General features: G+C 43.7%; 1 protein-coding gene across 3 annotated transcripts in view; it reads left to right on the top strand.

Annotated features, from left to right (window-relative positions):
• Window positions 1–24,416, top strand: part of SEPTIN9 (septin 9) — a 299,259-nt gene that overhangs the window by 93,375 nt on the left and 181,468 nt on the right. Inside the window, exon 1 of one of the 3 annotated variants that reach the window (XM_081319518.1) lies at window positions 235–736. The exons of the other annotated variants lie outside the window; for them this stretch is intronic. Coding sequence (XP_081175644.1) covers window positions 715–736 — 22 coding nt within the window. The 5' untranslated portion in view covers window positions 235–714. Of the gene's footprint in view, window positions 1–234; window positions 737–24,416 lie in introns of those variants that run through there. 3 annotated transcript variants of the gene reach the window in all.

Here is a 24,416-nt window from a genome sequence, read left to right as displayed (position 1 = left end):
GTCAGCAGAACAGAGCAAATAGAAATTGACTTTTTTTTTTAAAGCAGTTTGAAAGCCAGACCGGCTGGAGGAATAAGTCCGATTAGAGGGGTTTTTAATCTGCTGTAGCCAAAAGAAAGAAAAAGGCAGAGAGAAGGAGAAACGACGGTAGCGAATGAAGCAAGGAGAAATCCGAGGGCATGGTTTAATACCGACGGATTAGTGGCTTGTTTTGTTTCAAGGAGCCGAGTTTGGCGAGCGCCTTTTCCGGCTGATATTAAATGACAAGTCGAGCGAGCCGCGCTGTCGCGGAGGAAGTGCTTGCGCTGTGCCTTTAAGAGAGTCTTGCGGGGGAATTGGGTTTCTCAGTAGTCCTGCACGTGGCGGAATATATTTTTGGTGGGGATTGGGGGGGAAAGAGAAATTGCGTTCCGATTTATTTTTCTCCCCCCCCCCCGGGTCATGCCTTTGGCATCTCTCATTTTTCGCTCATTTTCTTTCAATGATACAAAGCTGCTTCAGTTGGGAGCAGAAACGTCTGATCCGCGCACGGAAATGTGGTAATCTGGAGACACTCGTGATTGCAACCCATTGAAGAAATTCGGCTGGGCACGTTTGTTTTTTTGCTGGGTTTTGACGAAGAGGCAAATCCAGGGAAAGGCGGCAGCAGCAGCAGCAGGGAAAGTAATTAAAATACACTTTGGGACACGTGGATGCTAACCCTATTTCCCAGTCATGGACAGGGACCGGATCACAGGTGAGTGGCTGGAATAGTTGGCTGTGGCTATGTAGACGCGCTGCCTCCTGCCCTTCTCCCCATTCACCCCCTTGTGGTTTTGGCTGTATTGGAAAAAGTCTTGGCACAAGTCTTGTGGCATTTCGGCAGACCTAGGTGACCTTCGTTTAGCTCTACTATCCTTCCCCCTCCTGAATGGACTCATGGTAGATAGGGCTGCAGGAGCCCCATCAGAGGTTAAAGCAATGTTGGGCTTTTGGATCCCATTGGTGCTTCCTTCAGTTTTCAGCTTTTCCATCTGCCAGAGAAAGGAATGGACCTGGTGCCTCTCTGGGTGAACTTTGACAGATTGGGGGGGGGGGTAGAATTTGGGAGGGGGGAGGAGTGGGAAGGCTATCCCTATCTCAAGGATGGCTTTATGTTCTGGAAGTTGGCTGCTTGCTTTGTTTGCCTGTGTGTTGTGGTTTAGCACTGGCTTTCATGCCAAAACTTGTGTCAAAGGCAGAAGCTCTCCCGCCTACTCCTTTGTCCTCTGGAGATGTTTATATTGCTGCAGGGAGGATTGGCTGATAAACAAGAGGGGTACAGTTGCTAGGAGAGAGTATCTGGGATATATGTGTGTTCCCAGGCTAGGAAACATTATACTAGAAGGCTGTTGCCCTTGGGCCTTGTATTTCATCATCAAGTATATTTGACTGGTGCTTTTCTGCTAATGGCATGTGCCTGAGAAACCACCATTCTCAACAGAGGTCCACTTGCTCAAGACAAGGTGTAAATTGATTGCTAAGTAAAAGAAGAAGCTCACAATGGGCCCACTGTGTACCTGTCACCACTGTAGACACAATAACCAGCTATTGACTCTCCCTGAGAGCCTGAAGCTACTTTGTTCATTATTTTTCAGCCCTGGACTGATGGCAGGTTTATGAGACATCTGTTTTTTTGCAATACTTTTAGCAGTTGGTATCTTTGAAAGAATCTCTGAGCTGGTCTCTTGAGGTCTTTAAAATACCTTACCTGTAAACAACAGAGTTAATAGAGGGAACTCATGTGACACAGCAGATAACAGCAGAGATGTTTGTTGCTCACGTCTCGTTATTTCCCTGCATCCACCAAGTAGCCTTAGGTGTGATCTCTCCTCTTCCACCAGCTCTATCTAGGGAATAATGTGAAATAGCAAATAGAATTTGGGACTGCAATCAATATTCGGCATGGCTGAGCCCATATCAGGGCCCATGCCTCAAGGTAGAGTCTGCTGCTGGTCCCTCAGTCCTTAAACATTGTGAGGAGGAACAGCAGTAGGTAAGTTCTGCCTTTGCCTGGTTTAGCAGGAAAATAAGCCAGAAATGGCTAGAACAGTCTCAAATTCTGCCACTTAATGCTGTTGAGGAAAGCTACTGCTTTGTTCTCCTGGATGAAGAAGCTACAAAGATTTGTAGTCAACCTTCCTTTGAGATGCATTTGATGGAGCAGGGTGGACAATGTTTTGTCTCCCTCCAACTTCCAAAACCTGTCTTTCTCCCTGGCATGGGTGAAACACTAGTTGGGAAACCATTCAGCTCTCCTGGGCGTTGCTAACTTTGTTGGGTATTCACACTGGAAGCAAAACCACATGTTCTAGAGGAAACCACCAAACAAGGGTGGAGCGCAACAGTGGCAAAGGAAAAGTGAACTCAGCTCTGGTCTAATCTGGGCTCTGTGGAAGAAGAGCAGCATTTGAGTTGCACATTTGCATGGCTCTAACAGCAGGCTTATTGCTTAAGGGAACAAACACTACTTTTCTTTCTGATTTAGGCAGAAGTAATATATCTAATATATTCAATAAACCTTTTCCATTCTCCAATGTCCAATATGTGTTGGGACTGCAAATTTCTCAGTTACATAGGAGACTGAGGAAAGCTAAATTGATTAGCCTGGATGGCTAATCCTACTTTAACCTTTCTCCCTCTTTTAAAGTACAAGGGAGAATTAAGTAGTCCTGTCTCGTTTTAAATAAATTTGTATTTTTTTTTCTGTATGATTTTATTTCCAGGAAGGGGTGATAGGTCCTGTTCCACCAATTTGCAAAAATGTTCAATTGTACAAAGTATAAATAAAGCTGTAACCATGAATGTTTCATCATTATGACCCAAAAGGAGCAGAATAGGAACTTGATGAGGTCTGTATTAAGGGAAAATGGCAGACACAGGGGCAGAAAATTACTGGTTTTCTGTTGAAATGCACTCCGCAAATGGAATTGTTTGATAAAATACAAGGATCTGCCGTAGATAGCATTTGTTTGCATGACCTTCAATGACTGGTGCCTGCTTTAATATTTAAATGCCTTTGTGTTGATCAGATTCCATTGAAACAATGGTGCATGTTGCATTGTGGGTTCTGGAGAGCAGGAAGGACGTCGAGACGATGAGTACAGCATGGCAGATCTTTATTAGGTGAAGTGACTGTACTGGAGAATAGGGGTTACCTGCCCTCCTTTTATACCTGGCCAGGTGAGCAGCCGGCCAATCCGTTTGAACCTCTGTTTCCTGCCGAAACTGGGTTCCCGCCGAAACAGTTACAGTTCAACGCCCCCTGGTGGTGACTGCTATGTAAGTGTGTATATATTCTCTTCACCTGGATACATGACAGTGCAGATGCTTCTATACCTAACCATCCGCTCCATGTTTGGAAAATATACTGGAAAAATAAGAAGCATTGTCAGCCATAGCTGCCCCACAAAAGTCAAGGTACTGGCTTGGGGCTGTTTGCTATCCTTTCATTAGCTTTTTACTCTGGATGATCATTTGTGAGGTTCTGCTGGAAGAACTGGCAACTTTGGGCCCTGCCTCCACTGCTAGAGTTATTAAGCTGAGCACCACCTATTAGGAACCCTATTAGTATTCTACAATGTGCTTGTCTGTCAGGATTGAATCATGGCTGGGATAAGCAAGGAATGAGGAGCTATGGAATGAGTCAGTAATCAGTAATCTTTAGTAATCTGAAGAGTAAATTAGCAATGGCAGACAAGATAGGAAGTCTGAACTAGGAGTAATGACAAATCAGGAGGCCTTAATAATGAATCAGCTTCGGTTCCAAAAATAGGCTTCGGAGCAGAAGGGACATATACACTTTAAAGCAAAAACCTCTTTTCTCAGGATCACATGACAGTTGCATTGGATACCAAAGCAAAGATGGGGAAAAGATGTGGCTACTTTCATTGCAGGTAGTTGCCTCATTTTCTTTAAGGCACATGCCAAAGCATCTTTTTTGAATCCTGTCTGATGCTCACTATATCCTGCAAATCAGTAACCCTGATGAAAGAGTAGTCAATGTATAGGAATGTTTCAGAGTTTAGGATATTATGTAAGTTTATTATCTTTTTACATAAAAATGAAGTATTTATGTCCAATAGAATCTGATGCCTAATCTGGATGGCCAGAATCAGTCCAGAAAAGGCGTAGAAATATTTCAGTTCATTGGTTCACCACACAGAGGAGCTGTAAAATGATGCACCACGTCATTGTACTCTGACAGTAAACCTCCAAGACATGGTGAAATATTTAACAAAGCATGAAGCCTTCATCCACTCATTATTTTTGCTTAGATGAACACTCAAGATGGCTAACCGAACTTAAATGTTAATACAAATGAAAATAAATGTTATTAATAGTGTGGTCAAATAATTATTAAAATCCTGCTGAAGGTGAGGTATTTACAGATTTTTTTTTACAGACCAATGACCTTTGACAGCATAACATCTTCAAAATAGGATCTCCTTAACTACCAGGTAGATCCATATCAGGGGTCATTTAAACAGTCGGCCCAGTAAAGAACTAAGTATTTCAGTGCAGTCCTCATGTGATTCTTTAAATTTGTTAGCAACTTGAGACTCTACCAGGAGAGTGTTTATACAATTGCATCTCATGTGCCAACTGTAGCCATTTCTGGATTTTGAAACTTTGAAACTCATGCCCTTTTCAATATTTTACTTCACTCTACATGGGGTGAACACTCCACATGTCCTTGAAGACCATGAGATCATGTGGAAGCTTCCACTGGCACAAGTAGTTGTCCATATGTTTATGGATAGATCCAAAATTTCTCAGGTAAAATGCTACTTTGGGAACTACATTGGTTGCCAAATAGTCTCACAGTGCAACTTAAGATGCTGGCTTTCACCTCTAAAACTCTTAATGGCTGAGGACCTAGATAGACATATGTTACCTTCACCATATTGAAATTGACCACCCATGGAGATCAGGAAGAAAGGGTTTGCTGAGAATCCCTTTAAGAAAAATGCCATTCTACAGGGATCTAGGGAATAAGCCTAGTTGGTGATGGCTTCCCATTCATGGAACAGCTTACTTCTGGACATCTAGCCCTCTTTATCTTATTAAGCTTTCAAAGGACTGTAAAGACATGACTCTTCAGGAATGGTTTTGGAGATGTGGAGATTTAGTGAGTGACATTGTCACGGTAGGCTGCTTGGTACTTCATATGTTAAATGTTTTTCATGCTATATTTTGGTGCTTAGTAGCAATAAGTAAATAATTTTGTACCAATTTCACACTCCAGATTTTTTTTTCTTTTACAAGTAACCCCATATAGAGCATACTGCAGTATGGAAGTCAGGATGTAACCAAGGCATAGATCACCATCACCAAATATTCATTTGGGAAGGATCACAGCTGGCATACCAGCCTGTACTATTATTTCAATTTGTATAACCGCCAATCTCAAACCAATGACTCTGGATGGTGAACAGTCATAAAACAAAGCAGTTAAAAACACAATGCAAAAAAGAAGTACAAATAGCAGCCAAGAGATATTATAATCCATCAATGTCAATGTAGCCCGGATAGCCTGTTCACAACTTTCAGTTGCAAATCCAGTCCTATCTGAGAGTCAGGGAACTCCCAGTTTGTGAACTTGCTCTTTTAAGGGAAGTGCAGTCTTGTGCAACTGGTATACAAGCACAAACCTGTAAGAGAAAGATTCAATGTCTCCCTGTTTCATTCAGTATGGTTATCTGAGACTGAGATGTAGTTTGGCATATTGACATATGGTGTCCACTCCATGGAAGCTTTGGCTTCTTTGCTCTGCATGAGAGAAATAGTGACCAAAACGAATTGCAAACAAAGTATGACCTTGCTGGACATTAGATAGTCCAGGTGTGGGCAATTTGGGTCCATCCAAAGGTTAATCTTGCATTGCAACACATTTATCATATGTATGCTCTGATTCCCCTTCATGGATTACTGCCTTGTCATGGCGAAGGGGCTTGCATAATTCAACGGAGCTATGAGCTATGCCAAAAGGAAAAAAGTACCAAAAGGGAAAAAAGATATGACGCTGGAAGATGAGCCCCTCAGGTCAGAAAGTGTCCAATATGCTACTGGGGAAGAGCAGAGGGCTAGTACTAGTAGTGCCAGAAAGAATGAAGCAACTGGGCCAAAGCCGAAAGGACGCTCAGCTGTGGATGTGTCTGGTGGTGAAAGGGAAGTCCGATGCTGTAAAGATTTTTTTCTCCATAGGAATCTGGAATGTAAGATCCATGAATCAAGGAAAGCTGGACATGTTCAAACAAGAGATGACAAGACTGAACATCGACATCTTAGGAATCAGCAAACTAAAATGGAGAGGAATGGGTGAATTTAATTCAGATGACCATCAGGTATACTACTGTGGAAAACAATCCCTCAGAAGAAATGGAGTAGCCTTCATAGTCAATAAAAGAGGAGGAAAAGCAATACTGGGATACAATCGCCAAAATGACAGAATGATCTCAGTTCGAATCCAAGGCAAACCATTCAATATCACAGTAGTCCAAGTCTATGCCCCAACCACCAGTGCTGAAGAGGATGAAATTGACCAGTTCTATGAAGCCCCACAGCACCTTATAGAAGTAACACCAAAAATGATGTCCTTATCATCATGGGGGATTGGAATGCTAAAGTAGGAAGCCTAAAGATAACCAGAACAGGCAAGTTTGGCCTTGGAGTACAAAATGAAGGAAGGCACAGGCTGATAGAATTTTGTCAAGAGAATACGATGGTCATAGCAAACACTCTTTTCCAACAACCCAAGAGACAGCTCTACACATGAACATCACCAGACGGTCAACACAGAAATCAGATTGACTATGTGCTCTGCAGCCAAAGATGGAGAAGCTCTATACAGTCAGTAAAAACAAGACCAGGAGAGGACTGTGGCTCAGACCATGAGCTTCTCATTGCAAAATTTAGGCTTAAACTGAAGAAATTAGGGGAAAGCACTAGGCCACTCAGGTATGACCTAAATGATATCCCTGACGAATATACAGTAGAGATGACAAATAGATTTAAGGAATTAGATCTGATAGACAGAGTGCCTGAAGAACTATGGACGGAGGTTCGCAACATTGCATAAGAAGTAGCAACTAAAACCATCCCAAAGAAAAAGAAATGCAAGAAAGCAAAATGGCTGTCTGAGGAAGCTTTGCAAATAGCTGAGGATAGGAGGGAAGTGAAAGGCAAGGGAGAAAAAGAAAGATACACCCAATTGAATGTAGAATTCCAAAGAATAGCTAGAAGAGATAAGAATGCCTTCTTAAATGAACAGTGCAAAGAAATAGAAGAAAACAATAGAATAGGGAGGACTAGAGATCTCTTCAAGAAAATTGGAGAGATGAAGGGAATGTTTCATGCAAAAATGGGCATGACAAAGGACCAAAATGGCAGGGACATAACAGAGGCAGAAGAGATTAAGAAGAGGTGGCAAAATTACACAGAAGAACTATACAAGAACAAGCTTAACATCCCAGATAACCACGATGAGGTGGTCAGTGACCTCAAGCCAGACATCTTAGAAAGTGAAGTGAAATGGGCCTTAGGAAAGCTGAGCAACAACAAAGCTAGTGGTGGTGACAGTATTCCAGCTGAACTATTCAAAATCTTAAAAGACGATGCAGTAAAAGTGTTACACTCAATTTGCCAGCAAATTTGGAAAACCCAACAGTGGCCACAGGATTGGAAAAGATCAGTTTACATTCCAATTCCAAAGAAAAGCAGTGCCAAACAATGTTCAAACTATTGCACCATTGCACTCATTTCACATGCTAGTAAAGTTATGCTTAAAATCCTACAAGCTAGGCTCCAGCAATATGTGAATCGAGAACTACCAGAAGTACAGGCAGGATTTCGAAGAGGCAGAGGAACTAGAGATCAAATTGCCAACATACGCTGGATCATGGAGAAAGCTAGGGAGTTCCAGAAAAAACATCTACTGCTTCATTGACTACGCTAAAGCCTTTGATTGTGTGGATCACAACAAACTGTGGCAAGTTCTTAAAGAGATGGGAGTACCAGACCATCTTATTTGTCTCTTGAGAAACCTATATGCGGGTCAAGAAGCAACAGTGAGAACTGGACACGGAACCACTGACTGGTTCAACATTGGGAAAGGAGTCCGGCAAGGCTGTATACTGTCACCCTGCCTGTTTAACTTATATACAGGGCTTATCATGAGAAAGGCAGGGCTAGATGAATCAAAAGTTGGAATTAAGATTGTCGTGAGAAATATCAACAACCTAAGATATCCAGATGATACCACTCTAATGGCAGAAAGTGAAGAGGAACTAAAGAGCCTCTTGTGAGTGAAGAAGGAGAGTGCAAAAGTTGGGTTGAAACTGATCTTTAAGAAAATCAAGATCATGGCATCCGGCCCTCTCAATTCCTAGCAAATAGATAGGGAAGAAATGGAGGTAGTGACAGATTTTATTTTCCTGGGCCCCAAGATCACTGCAGACAGGGACTGCAGCCAAGAAATTAAAAGACGCTTGCTCCTGGGGAGGAAAGCCATGGCAAACCTAGACAGCACACTAAAAAGCAGAGACATCACCCTGTCAACAAAAGTGTATATAGTCAAGGCTATGGTCTTCCCAGTTGCAATGTTTGGCAGTGAAAGCTGGACCATAAGAAAGGCTGAGCGCCAAAGAATTGAAGCCTTTGAACTATGGTGCTGGAGAAGACTCCTGTGAGTCCCTTGGTCTGCAAGATGATCAAACCAGTCAGTCCTAGAGGAGATCAACCCTGACTGCTCTTTTGAAGGCCAGATCCTGAAGTTGAAACTCAAATACTTTGGCCACCTTATGTGAAGGAAGGACTCACTGGAGAAGAGCCTAATGCTGGGAATGGTTGAGGGCAAGAGAAGAAGGGGACGACAGAGAATGAGTCTGGATGGAGTCACTGAAGCAGTAGATGTAAGCCTAAATGGACTCCAGAAGATGGTAGAGGACAGGAAGGCCTGGAGGAACATTGTCCATGGGGTCGCGATGGGTCGCACATGACTTCGCAACTAACAACAACAATGCTCTGATTCTCAAGAATAAACCAGTGCTGATTGAAGTGAATATCAGAGAGGCTTCATGACCCATGACAAGTGTTCCTGGGAAAAAGAAGACCAGCTGTTGTTTCTTGAATCTGCCCTGCTCTACAACCACAGTTTTGGCATGTTAGATCTTAGCTCACGTATGTCAAACTGCCGGCCCATGGGCTGGATGCGTCACGCTGAAACCATGCCCACCCCATTGCCGGCAATGGGGAAAAAGTCACGATATGTTGCATGACGTCACATGACATCACGAGTTTGACATGCCTGCCTTAGCTGAAAGGTCACAGAAGTGTACCTTATGATGAATCCTCTGACTAGGTTAGGAGTCTTCCTTGACCTTTCTATACTGAAGCTTAGCTATAAATGCCTGGGTTAAATTTATCTACATGAACCTAGCCAATCCTGATTCCTCCACAAAGTCCGTCATTTTGAAATAGTGTAATGCTGTTTAGGGGTGAGGAGACTAATTTTACATCATTGACTTGCTGAGGACCACATCAGTAGTTTTTGATTTTAGTTATTCTCCAAGATTTAACACTGGTGTTTCCTGCTCTGTCTAAAGGTAGCAATACCACTTAGATTTATATACCGCTTCATAGTGCTTTTACAGCCCTCTCTGAGCTGTTTACAAATGTCAGCATATTGCCCCCAATTATCAGGGTCCTCTTTTTACTGACCTTAGAAGAATGAAAGGCTGAGTCAACCTTGAGCCCATCAGGTTCGAACTTCTGGAAGTGTGCTGAGTTAGCCTGCAATACTGCATTGTAACCAATGCACCACCACAGCATATCTTCCTCCACCACATATTTTATTACTGAGTTTCATTCAGTGACTTAAAGTATGCTTGGGTAATTTGACAGAAATAACAAAATTGGAGGGAACCTTGGAGGTCTTCTAGATCTAGTCCAACTCTCTGCTCAAGCAGAAAACCCTATACCATATATCAGAGGTCCCCAACCCCTGGCCCATGGACCAGTACTGGCATGCCGTGGCATGCTAGCAACCGGTCCGTACAAACAAGCAAAGCCCCATCCATGAGATGCAGGCAGCACACAAAACCATGCCCCCTCCAGTCCGCGAAAAACACTCTCCACGGAATCAGTCCCTGGTGCCCAAAAGATTGGGGACCTCTGCCATATATAATTTCTTTGGGTGTTTGCATGATCCTCAATTTCAGTTATCTTGAGAGAGTGCCCTACAAATCACTGGAGAGGCAGTTTTATATGCTTTGCTTGTTCCATTTGCTTTTTTAAGACTGTATGGCTTTTAGGATGGTGAACTTGGAAAGGAAAAAAAACAAATTGGAAGCAAACCAGAGGTTTGGGTTTGCTTTGCCTCCCTGTGATATTTCAGAGACAGGGGACAAATTAAGGCATATGGTGTGCTACAGAGCTACTGTGATGTATTTTTGAATTTCTCATTTTTAAACTCTGCCTCTCTTGGTCTGAACCACATCGAAGCATTCCTCAGTACCACTCCTGAGTCATACAATGGAATAAGCATGTCCTATCTACATCAGGCTTGCCAAATAGCCTTTATTTTAAAGATTTTACCAGTATTCCCCAATGTCATGGATCCGAAGAACCTAATGGCTATTTTACCCATTTTCATAAGAACCACAAAGACTCTCTAGGGTTTGAGAAGTGGTGTAAGAGAGTGGCTAAAATATAGGGCTTGGAATCTTAGAACTTTTAGAACTTAACACTGGATACTTTTCTATGAAGTGAAGATCAAGATATGCTACTTTTTGTAAGGAACGTCTAACGATTGCAGGCTACTGTATGCCAAGTTTTTTGAATTCAGAAATGTTAATATTAATTATACAATTGGGGTTTATTTAATAAGCAGTGGTTTATTTAATAAGCCACTAGAATAACTTGCAGCACCTTTGCCAACAACTCTCTAGTTCTACTTAGCTTCTCCCTGTAAAGAGATCTTGTGTGAAAGTTGAGCTGTCTGGCTTTGCCCCATGACCTCTATGGTTTCAGCAAAATCTTTGAAAGTAATTCTTACACCTATTCAGCTCTGCAGGGGTATATCGATTTGATGTTGATCTTAAGCATGCAGGATTGCACTTTCTATAGAACAGTCTATATCCAGACAGCTGTATCCAAGCACTGAATGGATGGGTGAAAGTTGCTAGGATTTCTTGGGGGGAAAACTGGTTCCTGGGATTCAGTTTACATGTGGAATTAATGTGTGGAAGAGGCTAATTCTACCTCTGATTGTGTGAACTCATTCTGAAAACTCAAAAGTTATTCAAGTGTATTGTTGTATTATGGTTTCAGAGTTGTTCAATCTTGAAAATGTGCTTCTCCCTCTCGCCCTTTGTAGAAAAAACACAGGTAAATTGCATTGCATTCTAAAGGGTTCATGGTTCATCAAATTTTGCCTGTTCCTTATTTGTGATATTATAGGTTCTTAGTACTTGTGAATTGCTTTTCTGTAAAAGCACATAATTTGTGGTAGATATAGGCTGATTCATCAAGACTGTTTTATACATATGGCAGGACATGAGTGCCTGCATTGTGCCTTGCAGCTAGATGTGGTTGATGACCCATAATTCAGTTGCACAGATGAGATAATCTAATGACCATTTCATTGAGCACAATAGTTGCTGTGAGAACACTTAAGTCTGCATTTTCAAACTAGAATGGTTGTGTGAAAGTATTTTATTTAGTGAAAATGATTTTCAAAAAACAAATTTCTAGTAACATTAAATAATCTCATGTAATTGCAAAAGATCTAAGCCACCTGAGACTTTTCCTTCCTATGCTGAGGACAGGCAAAGCTAAAAGAGAACTATTACAAGACTGAAAATAGAACTGCTGTTGCTGGGAATACAAAAATGCTATGGAAGAGCTTTGCGGGAAAATATTAGCATTTTGGAAAACCGCACAATTTCCAGGCCTTCATCTATTGAGACTTGGATTTCCATCATTCCCCAATATCTTCTATATTGTATGTTCCACCTGATTTTAGGAGCAAGCATGCTAACACCAATCCAGATATATTCTTTATTTCCAAGAATGACCCTGAGCCTGGTAGTTATCTCCAGATATGCTTCTTTAGAAAAAGATTGGAGACTCCTATAGTAGACAACAGATGTACTAACTTCCAATTTCTCACTAAGAAGTCAAGAGGACTCACTTATAGCCCTTCCCTATCACAATTTGTATATCAGTGATTGCATGACCTCTGTAGATGTCATACGCTAAATAAATAAACAAGAACATCCAGATGCCTCATGAAAAAGTATCTTTGAGACACTGAAATGATGTTTTATCCATACGTTCTTGAGTCACCAGAAAAATATACTGGCATTCAATTGGCAATCCTCATTGCTGATCCTTACCCTGTCTATATCTGCTTCAGATCATTCCTGTTATGTGTCTTCCTTCCAAAGCAGCAAAGCTTAACTAATTTTATGCCCCAGATGGTTGCTGTCACACAACATTGGAATAAAGGAAGAAAGGATCTTTCCCCATTTGAACTTTAACCACAGAATAAATAGGTCCTGGCAGGATTTTGTTTCCTATCACTTCCCCACGATGTTGTTTTCACCTGATTTCCAGCCCATGAGCAAGATTAGCTTAAGTAGAACTTACCTCTTCCAGTGTTAAAGTTGTATTTACTCCCTCATTTTGGACAAATGGCAATTACACATCACATGGAGGCCCTAACCCTAATACAGAATAACTACCATATCCTTGCAATTATGCACTCCCTCTTCATCAAACAGGCTCTGGAGTTTGTAGAGATAAATGTTTCTGCAGAAACAGGCTTCTCTTTTTTGTGCCACCTGGACAAACTGTGGTCATGGGAGACTTTCCATACACAGTAAGTTCTTAAGTATGTGTTGCCTTTTTGTACTAAATGCACCACTATACGGTAAGCCTGTGCAATTCTGATTATGTCTGGAAGGGAGGGAGTGAAAGAGGCATCCAAACATAGTGAGCTCTCCATCCTGAGCACATCACATCTGTCAAAGCTTAAATCTTTCTGTTTTGTAGCCAGAGTACTGAGCCAATTTGGCTCTGACTCAGACATAGCAGCTGCCAAAGCTGAACCACAGACCTGGTGGGGTTTTTTCCATACTTAGCCCTGGCCTATTGTTAAGCAATTCAGACAACTTCTGCTAGCTAGAGGTAGATACTCGGGAGCAGTAACAGCAACTGCAGGCACTTGAGCTACCCAGCCATTCCACTCCCTTTGGGGAGAAACTACATTGCTACATAGTTTTCCTAGCCTAGATAGCTCAAAATATTCATATGGGATGGAGAACTTTATCCCATCCCCAGTGCTGAAGTAAATTCAATCCAATTGTCTCATTCAAGTGGAATGGAAGGAGACTATTTCTCTTTTTGATTCAGGAAGTATAATGCCTTAGATCAGGGCTTTTCAATCTTTTCACAGATTGGACCACTTTTAGGATATGGCAATATTTGAGTTGTCAAAAACTTGATGACCATAAGAAGGGAAAAAAGTGATAAAGTACAGGTAGTCCTCAACTTATAACAATTAGCTTAGTGACTGCTCAAAGTTACTATGGCACTGAAAAAAGTGACTTATGACCATTTTTCACACTTATGACCGCTGCAGCATCCCTAGGGCCAGTCTACATTTGGATGCTTGGCAACTGATTCATATTTATGACGGTCAGTGTCCCAGGATCATGTGATCCCCTTTTGCAATCTTCTGACAGACAAAGTCAATGGAGAAACCAGATTCTCTCCTCCTTTTATATCCCCTCTTATCTCCTCTCTCTTTTATATCCTCCCCCTCCTTCTTTTATATCCTCTCTTCTCTCTCCTTCTTTTAAATCCTCTCTTTGCTTCTTTTATATCCTCTTCTCTCCCCCTTTATATCCTCTCTTCTCTCTCCCTTTTATATCCTCTCTTCTCTCCCCCCTTCTTTTTTATACGTTCTTTCCCCTCCTTCTTATATCCTCTCTTCTCTTCCTATTTCTTTTATATCCTCTCTTCTCCCCTTATATTCTCTTCTTTTATATCCTTTCTCTCTCCTCCTTCTTTTATATCCTATTTTCTCTTTCCCCCCCCTTGTTTTCTCTTCCATGGACCTCCAGCTGATTCCTCTCAAGGCGGTGCTTCTCTGCTTCTCCATCTCTCTTTTGCAGTCCCCTTCTCTCCCCCCCCATTGTCTTTTTTCACCTTTCCCTCTCCCATCAAAACCTCCTTTTATAGCCTCTCCTCTCCCTCCCATCTTCTCTTCTGTGTGCCCCGGAAGCACTGATCCTGGGGCTTCTGTCTCACCCCTGCAGCCCTGCAGAAGCACATGCCAATCCTGGGCTCCTGCCCAGCCCCCATAGCCCTGCAGAAGTGCTGATCAGCTGTAGCTCCGTGCACCAATCCTGGGCTCCTGCCCAGCCGCCATAGCCCTGCAGAAGCGTGTTCTGATCCTGGGCTCCTGCCCAGCCACCATAGCCCTGCAGAAGCGCGTTCTGATCCTGGGCTCCTGCCCAGCCACCATAGCCCTACAGAAGCGCACGCTGATCCTGGGCTTCTTCCCAGCTGCCATAGCCCTGCAGAAGCACATGCCAATCCTGAGCTCCTGCCCAGCCCCCATAGCCCTGCAGAAGTGTGTGCCAATCCTGGGCTTCTATCCAGCCGCCATAGCCCTGCAGAGGCACTGATCAGTTGTAGCTGCGCGCACCGATCCTGGGGCTTCTGCTGAGTCCCGACAACCCTGCAGCTCCAGTTGTCTTTCCCTCAGGCTTGTGCGGTCCTGCTGCTGCTTCAGCTCATTCCCCTCTCCCACTACACCTGTCTAGGATGGTCGTATAGCACCTGCCAGGTTCCAAAGTATCACATGTGGTACCTGTACCACCGGTTGAAAAGCCCTGCCTTAAATTACCCTTTCAATCCTTGCCTACTTATCAACTCTTAGGGATGACTGTCATCTCAAGAGGTGAGCCTATAGCACAATGCTATTTAGGTAAAACCCTGTCTCACTAAAGCAGGACTGTATAGCTACAATGATCATATGAACCTCTTTTCAGGTTTGTCCTTTATTTTTTCCAAGAAAATGTGGTCATTGTATATATAAAGCACTTTAAAATTTCTAGAATCGGCTGTTTTACACAAGTAGTCCTTAACTTACAACAACAACTGAGCCCAACATTCCTGTTGCTACGGGAGACATTTGTGAAGCGAGTTTTGCCCCATTTTACGATCTTTCTTGCCAGAGTTGTTAAGTGAGTCACTGCAGTTGTTAAGTTAGTAATCCAGGTTGTTAAGTGGATCTGGCTTCCCCAGTGACTTTGCTTGTCAGAAGTTTTCAGATGTCGATCACATGACCCCAGGACACTGCAGCGGTCATAAATGTGAGTCAGTTCCCAAGCGTCTGAATTTTGATCACATAACCATGGGGATGCTACGATGTTTGTAAATGTGAAAAATGATCATAGTTCACTTTTTTCAGTGCCTTTGTAACTTTGAACAGTCACTAAAAGAACTCTTGTAAGTCAAGGACTTCCTGAATTAGCTCTATTTCTCTCCCACCCAGTGGTGGGATTCAAATATGTGAACAACCGGTTCTCTGTGTGGATGCTGCTTCCGGAAGTCTATTCTGGGCCTGGGCGACAAAAAATTAGCTACTGGTTCTGCCAAACTGGTGCGAACTGACTGAATCCCACCACTGCTCCCTCCCCCCAATAGGGAACATCTAGGTTTCTTCATTTTAAGCACATTATCAGTGAAAGATTTATCTTGTTGGACTTATAATCTTTTTGTAACCAATTAAGGACAAAGTCAACCCAATATTGGTAAATAAACAACCTGGTTAATTGCCTCCCACACGCAGCTTATGGCTCCCATTGTATCCCAGGTTCAAATTTACTATTTGCTTGAGCAACATTAGTGAAGAGAGATTTTGTGTCCGATACTAGCTATCTTTGATAAAGGCCTTAGTCACAAATTGATAATCTGAATCACAAAAACAAAGAAATATGTTTTGCTCTGGTAATGCTTCATTTACATATTACTTGATAGCCCAATTGTCCGTACAGGGTGACAGGGAAGTAGAGAAGGCATTTTGATTTTGTTTCAAAACTGCTGATAACGTGGTCAGATTTTGCTTGCATTGTTTTCATTCTGTTTAAGGGCTGCAGTCTTAGCCTATTATTTTTCTGTCTTTTTACCTGGATAAGTAAGCCTCACTGAATTCACAGCTAAATAGGCATATTGTCAGAATCCATTTATATCACATTCATAAATGTATGTTTAAAACATTATCCCCCCCATGGATTCTGCCATCTCCTGAGGAAGGAGGAGCGTGTGTGGATTCAGCCTGCCATAGGTTATTTCAAAGAACAAGGGAAACCTTTTGAACTGGGGGAACAAAGGGAAGGGTTAGGGAAGAAGGCATCTGGCCTGTGTCTCCATTTGAATCTGTAAAGGAAGAAGGCAATAACCGTAAAGATCCAAAGTTCCATTTTTCCCCACGAAAGGGATGACACGAAGTAAATGATGGGGGGCTGACCAAATGGGGTTGAGGGAAGGGGGGTTGAACTGGGAACTCTTTATAAAGTTTCAATCTGTAAAACAATACCAGGTCCTGTTTTGAATTTCCACAACCAAATATGTCCTAGTAAAAATTCCTTTTGGACTAGAACTGACTCCAAGAGTTTTTGTTTTCCTAAGACGTGGATTGGGGTGGGTCCTGACACATATATAGAATTGCAATCTATCTAACAACTCTCTAGGAAAAAAACCTCCCTCCACAGATGGTTTTGTCTTGGCCGGAAAGAAAATGAGCAGAGACTGGAAAAAGTTGCCTATTGCTTAATTATCTGCAAGAGGCCATTATATTTGCTTTCCTAAGAATAAACTGCACAGGATTTAATGTAACTCATTTCTCAGAAGCCATGCCAGGTCTAATGCCCTGGCATCTAGGCATAGTAAAGGAAAACAATATGTAACTAGCATCCTTCAAGTCTTTTAGAAAAAGGAGCAAGGGCTTTCTTAACTTTGGCCCCATCAACCTTGGAATATAACCCTTGAAACCTTTACCAGAAATGATCAAAGGTGTCCCATCTTGTTGAATGAAGAAGGCTGTAAGCATGGGAAATAATTATTTTATTTATTTAATTTGTATGCTGCCCATCTCCCTTATAAGGTGAGTTATTTGAAAGTTTGCTTGGTTATACTTTCAAAGGTACCATGAGGACTTGAAGAACAAACAAGCACTCAGGTATGGTGGAGGAGAAGTGTGTGTGTGTGTGTGTGTGTGTGTGTGTGAGAGAGAGAGAGAGAGAGAGAGAGAGAGAGAGAATAGTGAATAATATTTGGCATATGTCCCTCTTCCCTATTCTGAAATGTTGGCTTATGTGTTTAATAATGCAACAGTGGAGGTGATTTGACTTCCTTCCTTCCTTCCTTCCTTCCTTCCTTCCTTCCTTCCTTCCTTCCTTCCTTCCTTCCTTCCTTCCTTCCTTCCTTCCTTCCTTGCCTGCCTCCATTCTTCATTTTTTTTAATGATTAATGTTTATGTCCCAGGACAAATATCAAAATATTTTCTTGCCATGTGCTGAACATCAGCAACTTTTACAAAAATGACAGATTAGAATCCCTGGGTTTACTGAATCAAGCAAGCAGTTTCCTAATCAAAAAGGATTGCTAATGTGGCTCAAATTTGGGCAGTATGACAAACACAGAAAGAGCAGCAGATTGCTCTTTAAGCCCTGGGGAAAGAGGGCAGCACAAAGAACCACAGTGTAATCGTGCTTTCTGTAGAAAGAAATCAAAGCTGTGAATCAAGGAAAAATGCCTTTTGCAACCTAAACAAATTATACCAATAATGTATGTTTTCTTATCTATGCTTTTCCTGCTGAGGGTATGTAAACACCAATACCGGATAAATAACTCACTGTGTGTCGCATCTGACAGTTCAGGTCCCTGTTTGTGGAAAAGTTCCCCGAGGTATTGCCTAAGCACATTTAACCTGATTTTTTTCTTTCCAGCCTAGGGCAGATGTGATTTTAAAAGTGGGAGTTTGTGTCTGTGTGTGCTGCATGATGAATGCCATTATCTGACTCTGACTCGGCGCAGATCCCGTTGGGCTCCATGGTTCTCTGTGGAGCTCCGGGAGATGAAGCGTCGGAGACGAGGTCTAGAGAGCGGTTGGAGATCCAGCCGATCCGAATCCGACCGATTGCAGTTAAGAACCTTCATAAGGTCTTATCTTGCGGCGATAAGGACGGCGAAGTCTAACTACTTTGCCGCCCTTATCGCGTCCGCAGATAATCGCCCGGCCGCCCTGTTTAGGGTGACTCGCTCCCTCCTTAACCAGGAGGTGAGGGAGGATCCCTTGCAGGGACGAGCCGAGGAGTTTAGTCATCATCTGACGGACAAAATCGCTCGGATCCGGACCGGCTTGGACTCTGACTGGGCAGAGTCTGATGTGGAGGAATCAGGCGGTCTTGAGCACGTTATCTGGACTGAGTTCGACCCTGTTTCCCCTGATGATGTGGACAGGATCATGGGGAGACTGAGCTCCACCACCTGTTTGTTGGATCCGTGCCCCTCCTGGCTAGCTTATGCGGCTCGGGAGGGAACACGAGGCTGGTTCCATGCAGTAATAACTGCTTCTTTGAAGGAGGGTGTCTTCCCTGCCGCCTTGAAGGAGGCGGTGGTGAGACCCCTCCTCAAGAAGCCTGCTTTGGACCCGGCTGTTTTAAACAACTATCGTCCAGTCTCCAACCTTCGCTTCCTGGCGAAGGTTGTTGAGAGTGTGGTGGCGCATCAGCTCCCTCTGTTCCTGGAGGAAACTGATTATCTGGACCCGTACCAATCGGGCTTCAGGCCCGGACACAGCACGGAGACGGCATTGGTCGCGCTGGTGAATGATCTCTGGAGGGCTAGGGACAGGGGTTGCTCCTCTGTCCTGGTCCTATTAGATCTCTCAGCGGCTTTCGATACCATCGACCATGGTATCCTGCTGCGGCGTCTCAGGGGGTTGGGAGTGGGAGGCACCGTCCTACGGTGGTTCTCCTCCTACCTCCAGGGCCGCTCGCAGTTGGTGTTGACAGGAGGGCAGAGATCCGCCCCGAGGTCTCTCATTTGTGGAGTCCCTCAGGGGTCGGTTCTCTCGCCCCTCCTGTTCAACATCTACATGAAGCCGCTGGGCGAGATCATTCGTGGTTTTGGGGTGGGGTATCACCAGTACGCTGATGATACCCAACTTTTTCTTTCCACCCCGAACCAACCCAGTGATGCCCTCTCCGTGATGTCCCGGTGCCTGGAGGCGGTTCAGGTCTGGATGGGGAGAAACAGGCTTCGTCTCAATCCCGCCAAGACTGAGTGGCTGTGCATATCGGCGTCTCGGGTTAACCAAGTTATTCCACCTCTAATGATGGGGGGTGAGGTGTTACCCCCCGTTGATAGGGCTCGCAACTTGGGCGTCCTCCTGGATTCACGGCTCAATTTTGAAGATCACATAGGAGCCGTGACCAGGGGGGCTTTTGCACAGGTTCGCCTGGTGCGCCAGTTGCGTCCCTATCTGGACCGAGACGCCCTACGCACAGTCACTCATGCGCTTGTGACCTCCCGTTTGGACTACTGTAACGCTCTCTACACGGGGCTGCCCTTGAAGACCACTCGGAGGCTTCAACTGGTGCAGAATGCGGCCGCGCGAGTTGTAATGGGGGTTTCCCGATACTCCCATGTAACACCTCTACTCCGCGAGCTGCATTGGCTTCCGGTTGCCCTCCGGGTGAAATTCAAGGTGCTGGTTATTACCTATAAAGCCCTACATGGCCTGGGTCCGGGTTATTTGAGGGAACACCTGCTGCCGGCATCAAACGCCCTTCGCCCAGTGCGCTCCCACAGGGAGGGTCTGCTCAGGGTTCCGCCGGTGAGAGATTGCCGGCGGGTGACACCCAGGGATAGGGCCTTCTCAGTGGGAGCGCCTGCCCTCTGGAACCAGCTGCCGGTAGAGCTGAGGACTGCTCCCGACCTCCGATCATTCCGCCGGGGCCTGAAGACCTGGCTCTTTGAGCTCTCGGGCCCAGGCTGAGGAGAAAATTTTAACTGGGGTTTTAATGTACAGGGTGAATTTAATGCTTTTTAAATTGGTTTTAACTTTTGTATGTTTTGATTTTTAATTCCCTGTAAACCGCCCTGAGTCCTCAGGGAAAGGGCGGTATACAAATGCAAATATTAAATTAAATTAAATTAAATTATCAGCCTCTTTGTTTTTCCTTTGTCCTTATATAGTGTTTGTGAGACTGTTCATTACACTGGGATTTTTTTTCCTGCCTTTGGCGTATGTGTGTGAGAGTTCACTAAGGGTATTTTCAGGGTCTAAAGCAGTCTATTTTTCTCTCCCCCCCCCCCCCGTCCAACTGCAGTACATTTGTGATGTTGGCAGCAGGATAAAGAAGGCCCATATCATGTTAACACAATGAAATGTGATTAGGTGGGAAGGAGGGGGAAGGGATCCAGGCAGGGTTCTCTATGGCCATTCCAGCCATATGTATGTTTGCAATTATTCTTCTGCCTCATAGGCTTTGGGGGAAGGGCAGAAAAAATAGAGAATGGGGAAATCACGGGCCAGAATCCTGGTTTAAGCCCAAGTCTTTGTAAAAATAAAAATGAAAGTGTATTCTGTATACCAGATTTTTTCGTTTGTTTGTTTCGTAGCCCCATATTCGTGGAAAGGACAGGTAATCCTTCATTTAAAACCAGAATTGGGACCAGAATTTCTAAGTTGTTGAGTCGCACCCATTTTTATGATCTTTTCCCCACAATTGTTAAGCAAATCACTCCATTTGTTACGCAAATCACTCCACTGCAACCCTAACTGCCAAGTGCCCAAATTTGGATGACATGACCCCGGGGTTGCTGCGACAGTTGTAAGTGTGAGGACCAATTGTAAGTCACTTTTTCCAGTGCTGTTATAACTTCAAAGGTACGGTTAAAATGGTTGTAAGTCAAGGACTACCTGTATAGCAGGGAAGACAGCCTTCCCCCATCACTGGAAGTGTTATAGTTCCCTTCTTTCTAAGCCAACAGGGGACTGATGGGAATTGGGTTCCATGGATCTGGAGAATATCCAGAAGATATTGAAGAGGTTAAAATACCTTTGTTGCATCGTCCTTGGACTCGGCTTATTATCCTAAAGGGGCGCTTCCTGCTCTTGTGTTTAGTTCACAAAAATACTGCTGTGAATTCTGGAGTATGCTATGAAACAATTTTCCACAGTGATTTGCTTGGGTGTGAAACCCAAGCTATGAAAGAAATGGTCAATCTGAGTTGCTGTGGAGGGATTGACCACTTGTGGGTAAATGCAGGGGGAAAGTGCAGGAGATGTTCATGCAAATGACTTAAAATATTTTATCGCAAGATGAATTTCTTTACTCAGCCTCAAGATTCCAGCTCCAAATAACAGGTACCATGTACTACTGTATGCTGTCTCCCGTGCTCCTTCACTGGTTACAAGAGACTCGGCCCCCAATTTTCAAAGGCTGAGGGCTTCATTTTACCCCTCAGACTTCTTACTCCAGATTACATTTTGCAGAAGCAGCCGTTTCACCCAGCTCTGCCTTCATCTCTTCCCAGACTCCTTGGTTGATCCGTGCTTTGTCCTGTCTATCTAATATGACCATCCCTCACTCTCAAGTTCAGCTTTCAGGAAAATTGTCCTTGGACTTTATTAGTTTCAGATTATTTCAGATGCTTACCTTTTCAGAACTGAACTAGCCTGGAGGAAGGGTAAGCCAGAAAACCTAAAAAGTGCAGCTGTCAGAGTCAAGGCCAGAAGCCAGAGCTAGGCAGAAGGAAGCAGGTTAGTGAGGGCTAGAGAACGTCTAGATTTCTCAGTAAGGGAGGGAGGACGAGAGGAGAAACCTCCTTCCCTTCCCAGCCCATGTGGTAAATGGTCCACATGATGACTCATTGCCTTAGCATGTGGTTCAAGATCACAGGCCCTTTGGGGCCTGGAGGGCATAATGGAGCACAAGAAACTTTTTATGCTCTTAGTTAGGATTGGAGGGGACTGAGTCAGTGGTGGAAAGGAAATGGCTAATCCAGCCAGGCTGCATCTGAAAGGTCCATGGATTTTTCCAGTAAGGGGGAGGACATAAGGAAAGTATCATCCATCTTTTTGGCATTTCTGCTGACTTCCAGCTTTCTTGCCATGTTGAAGCCTGGACTTGGCTGCAGAATAAAGCATGTAATTGTTTTGATTTTGTTATTTAATTCATTTGATTTCTGTCCCAGGACCTTCTTGTCCTTAAATCCATTCATTGGTCACTTGATACTGGTTTCTGTTTGGGGAATTGGTGGATAGGTGATCATGGATATGTATGTTTCCACTTTAATGGCCTCCCCATCAATTTTCCTCATACTCTGACATAATAGAATCCACTAAAATAAGGCTATAAGAGAGCTTTGTTGAATGTGACCAAAGAGCCATCTTATCAGACATGCTTTTGTCTACAGTGGCCAACCAAGGTGGTTTTGACAGGCCACAAGCACACCGTAGCTATTGTCATGAGTAGCAATCACTGGTAATCTTATAATCTACTCGACTCATCTAAGTTGGTGGTCATTTCCATTCCTTATGATTGCAAATACCATTGTTTAACGTTGTATAGCATTCTAACCCCAGACAGAATTTGGAATGTCAAAGAATATTTGAACTGGCTCATAGATACTGGAATGAAAATAGTCAATGAAATACTGAGGTTTTTCATGTTATTCTTTAGGATCATCAATAAATGGGTCACAGAGTGTCAAGAGTTCACTTTGGTCTCTGCTAGCGTCTTGACTCTCATGCACCTTTGGCAAACTCTTTTAAATCCCAGGGCCTCTTCTGGCCTGTGGACAAAGCACAGTGTGTTTCAGATGTACTCAACAGACGTGGCTTTGTGTTCACTGCACATGAAGATTAAAACGTCTCTTTGCCTATTTACTTTACAAACATGGCAAGAAAAACTAGAGACTTTTATATTGTTTTGGAATTGTTCATTGGAACTGTGTACAGAAGTATATTGCTGAATAGAAGAGTTATTTTGGAAATGCCCTTTCTTCACTGAATGTAGTTGTTCTTCATGTGGGTCAAATTCAGAGAAAAATCACTTCTCCTGGTTTGTTTTCCAGCCATAGAGGACCACCCCTATCATTAGGTAGCCAACAGGAGATGAAGAGATGCAAGGTAATGTTGAATAGCTGGGCTTTATGTCCCATATGAAATGAGTATTGACCTTTCACACAGCCAGGATTGAAGTTGGAGTCAATGGCCAATGTAGCTGGTTTCTGGAAATGAAAATGGCAGAAGGGGATGTCTTCTCCTTCTTCAAACTGGAAAAGCCTCAGACTTGAATTGGCAGCATTCAGGGTGCTTATGGCTTCAGAATTTGCACTGTGCATGGAAGTTATGAAAGAATGTTTGGGTAAACTGATATGCAGCACCCTTGCAACAATGGCCGATATCTGTAGCTCAGGTGTAGGATGAGGGTGAAGGTTCATTCTCCGAGCTTGTGGGTTGGTTTCCAAATGTTTCGTTACCAGGCTAGGTAACATCTTCAGTGTCATTTAGGGGAATCCCCTAAATCAGGGGTCCCCAACCTCCGGTCTGTGGACCAGTACTGGGCCGCGGTATGCCAGCAACCGGTCCGCACAAACAAGCAAAGCGCCATCTGCGAGATGCAGGCAGCACACAAACCACGCCTCCCCCTCCAGTCCATGGAAAAACCTCTCTCCATGGAACCGGTCCCTGGTGCCCAAAAGGTTGGGGACCTCTGTCCTAGATGCCGCTGAAGATGTTACCTAGCCTGGTAGGTGAAACCTTCAGAAACCAACCCACAAGCTTCGAGAGGGAACCTTCACCCTCATGCAGCACCCTGTACAGAAATAATAAAGTGAAAACTAGGCTGGAGAAGAAAAACAAAAACAAAAAACTGGTTATTTAACCACCATTGGAATAATAGAAGCATTTACTGTATCTGTCAATGATACTGCAGAGTTGGGCATGCTGGGCTCATAGTAGTAGAAATGGAAGCAGTTTCACTATTGTGGAAAAATAAACTCTGTCCCTATAATCATGACTGCACGATCTCTCTGTCCCTGTGTGTGTGTGCGCACACACACACACACACACACACACACCTCTTGCATCTCATAATCTCTAATGTCTTCCCTTCCTTGAAGGTAAGCTCAAAAGTTAAGTCATGAAACTTTTAGCAGAATTATTTATTGAAAAGTTTTAAAATACAGTTTTCCTTTAAACCCCCCCCCTTCCCCCTCCCTCCTCCCCTCCCTACCTCCCCCCTATCCCCCCCCTCCCCCTCTCCCTCCTCCCTCCCCTACCTCCCCCCCCTACTTCCCCTCCTCCC

This window comes from Vipera berus, assembly GCF_964194415.1.
Source record: "Vipera berus genome assembly, chromosome: 2".
NCBI lineage: Eukaryota > Metazoa > Chordata > Lepidosauria > Squamata > Viperidae > Vipera > Vipera berus.
Note: the sequence above shows the minus strand (reverse complement) of the source record. Positions and strands in the feature narration are given on the sequence as shown.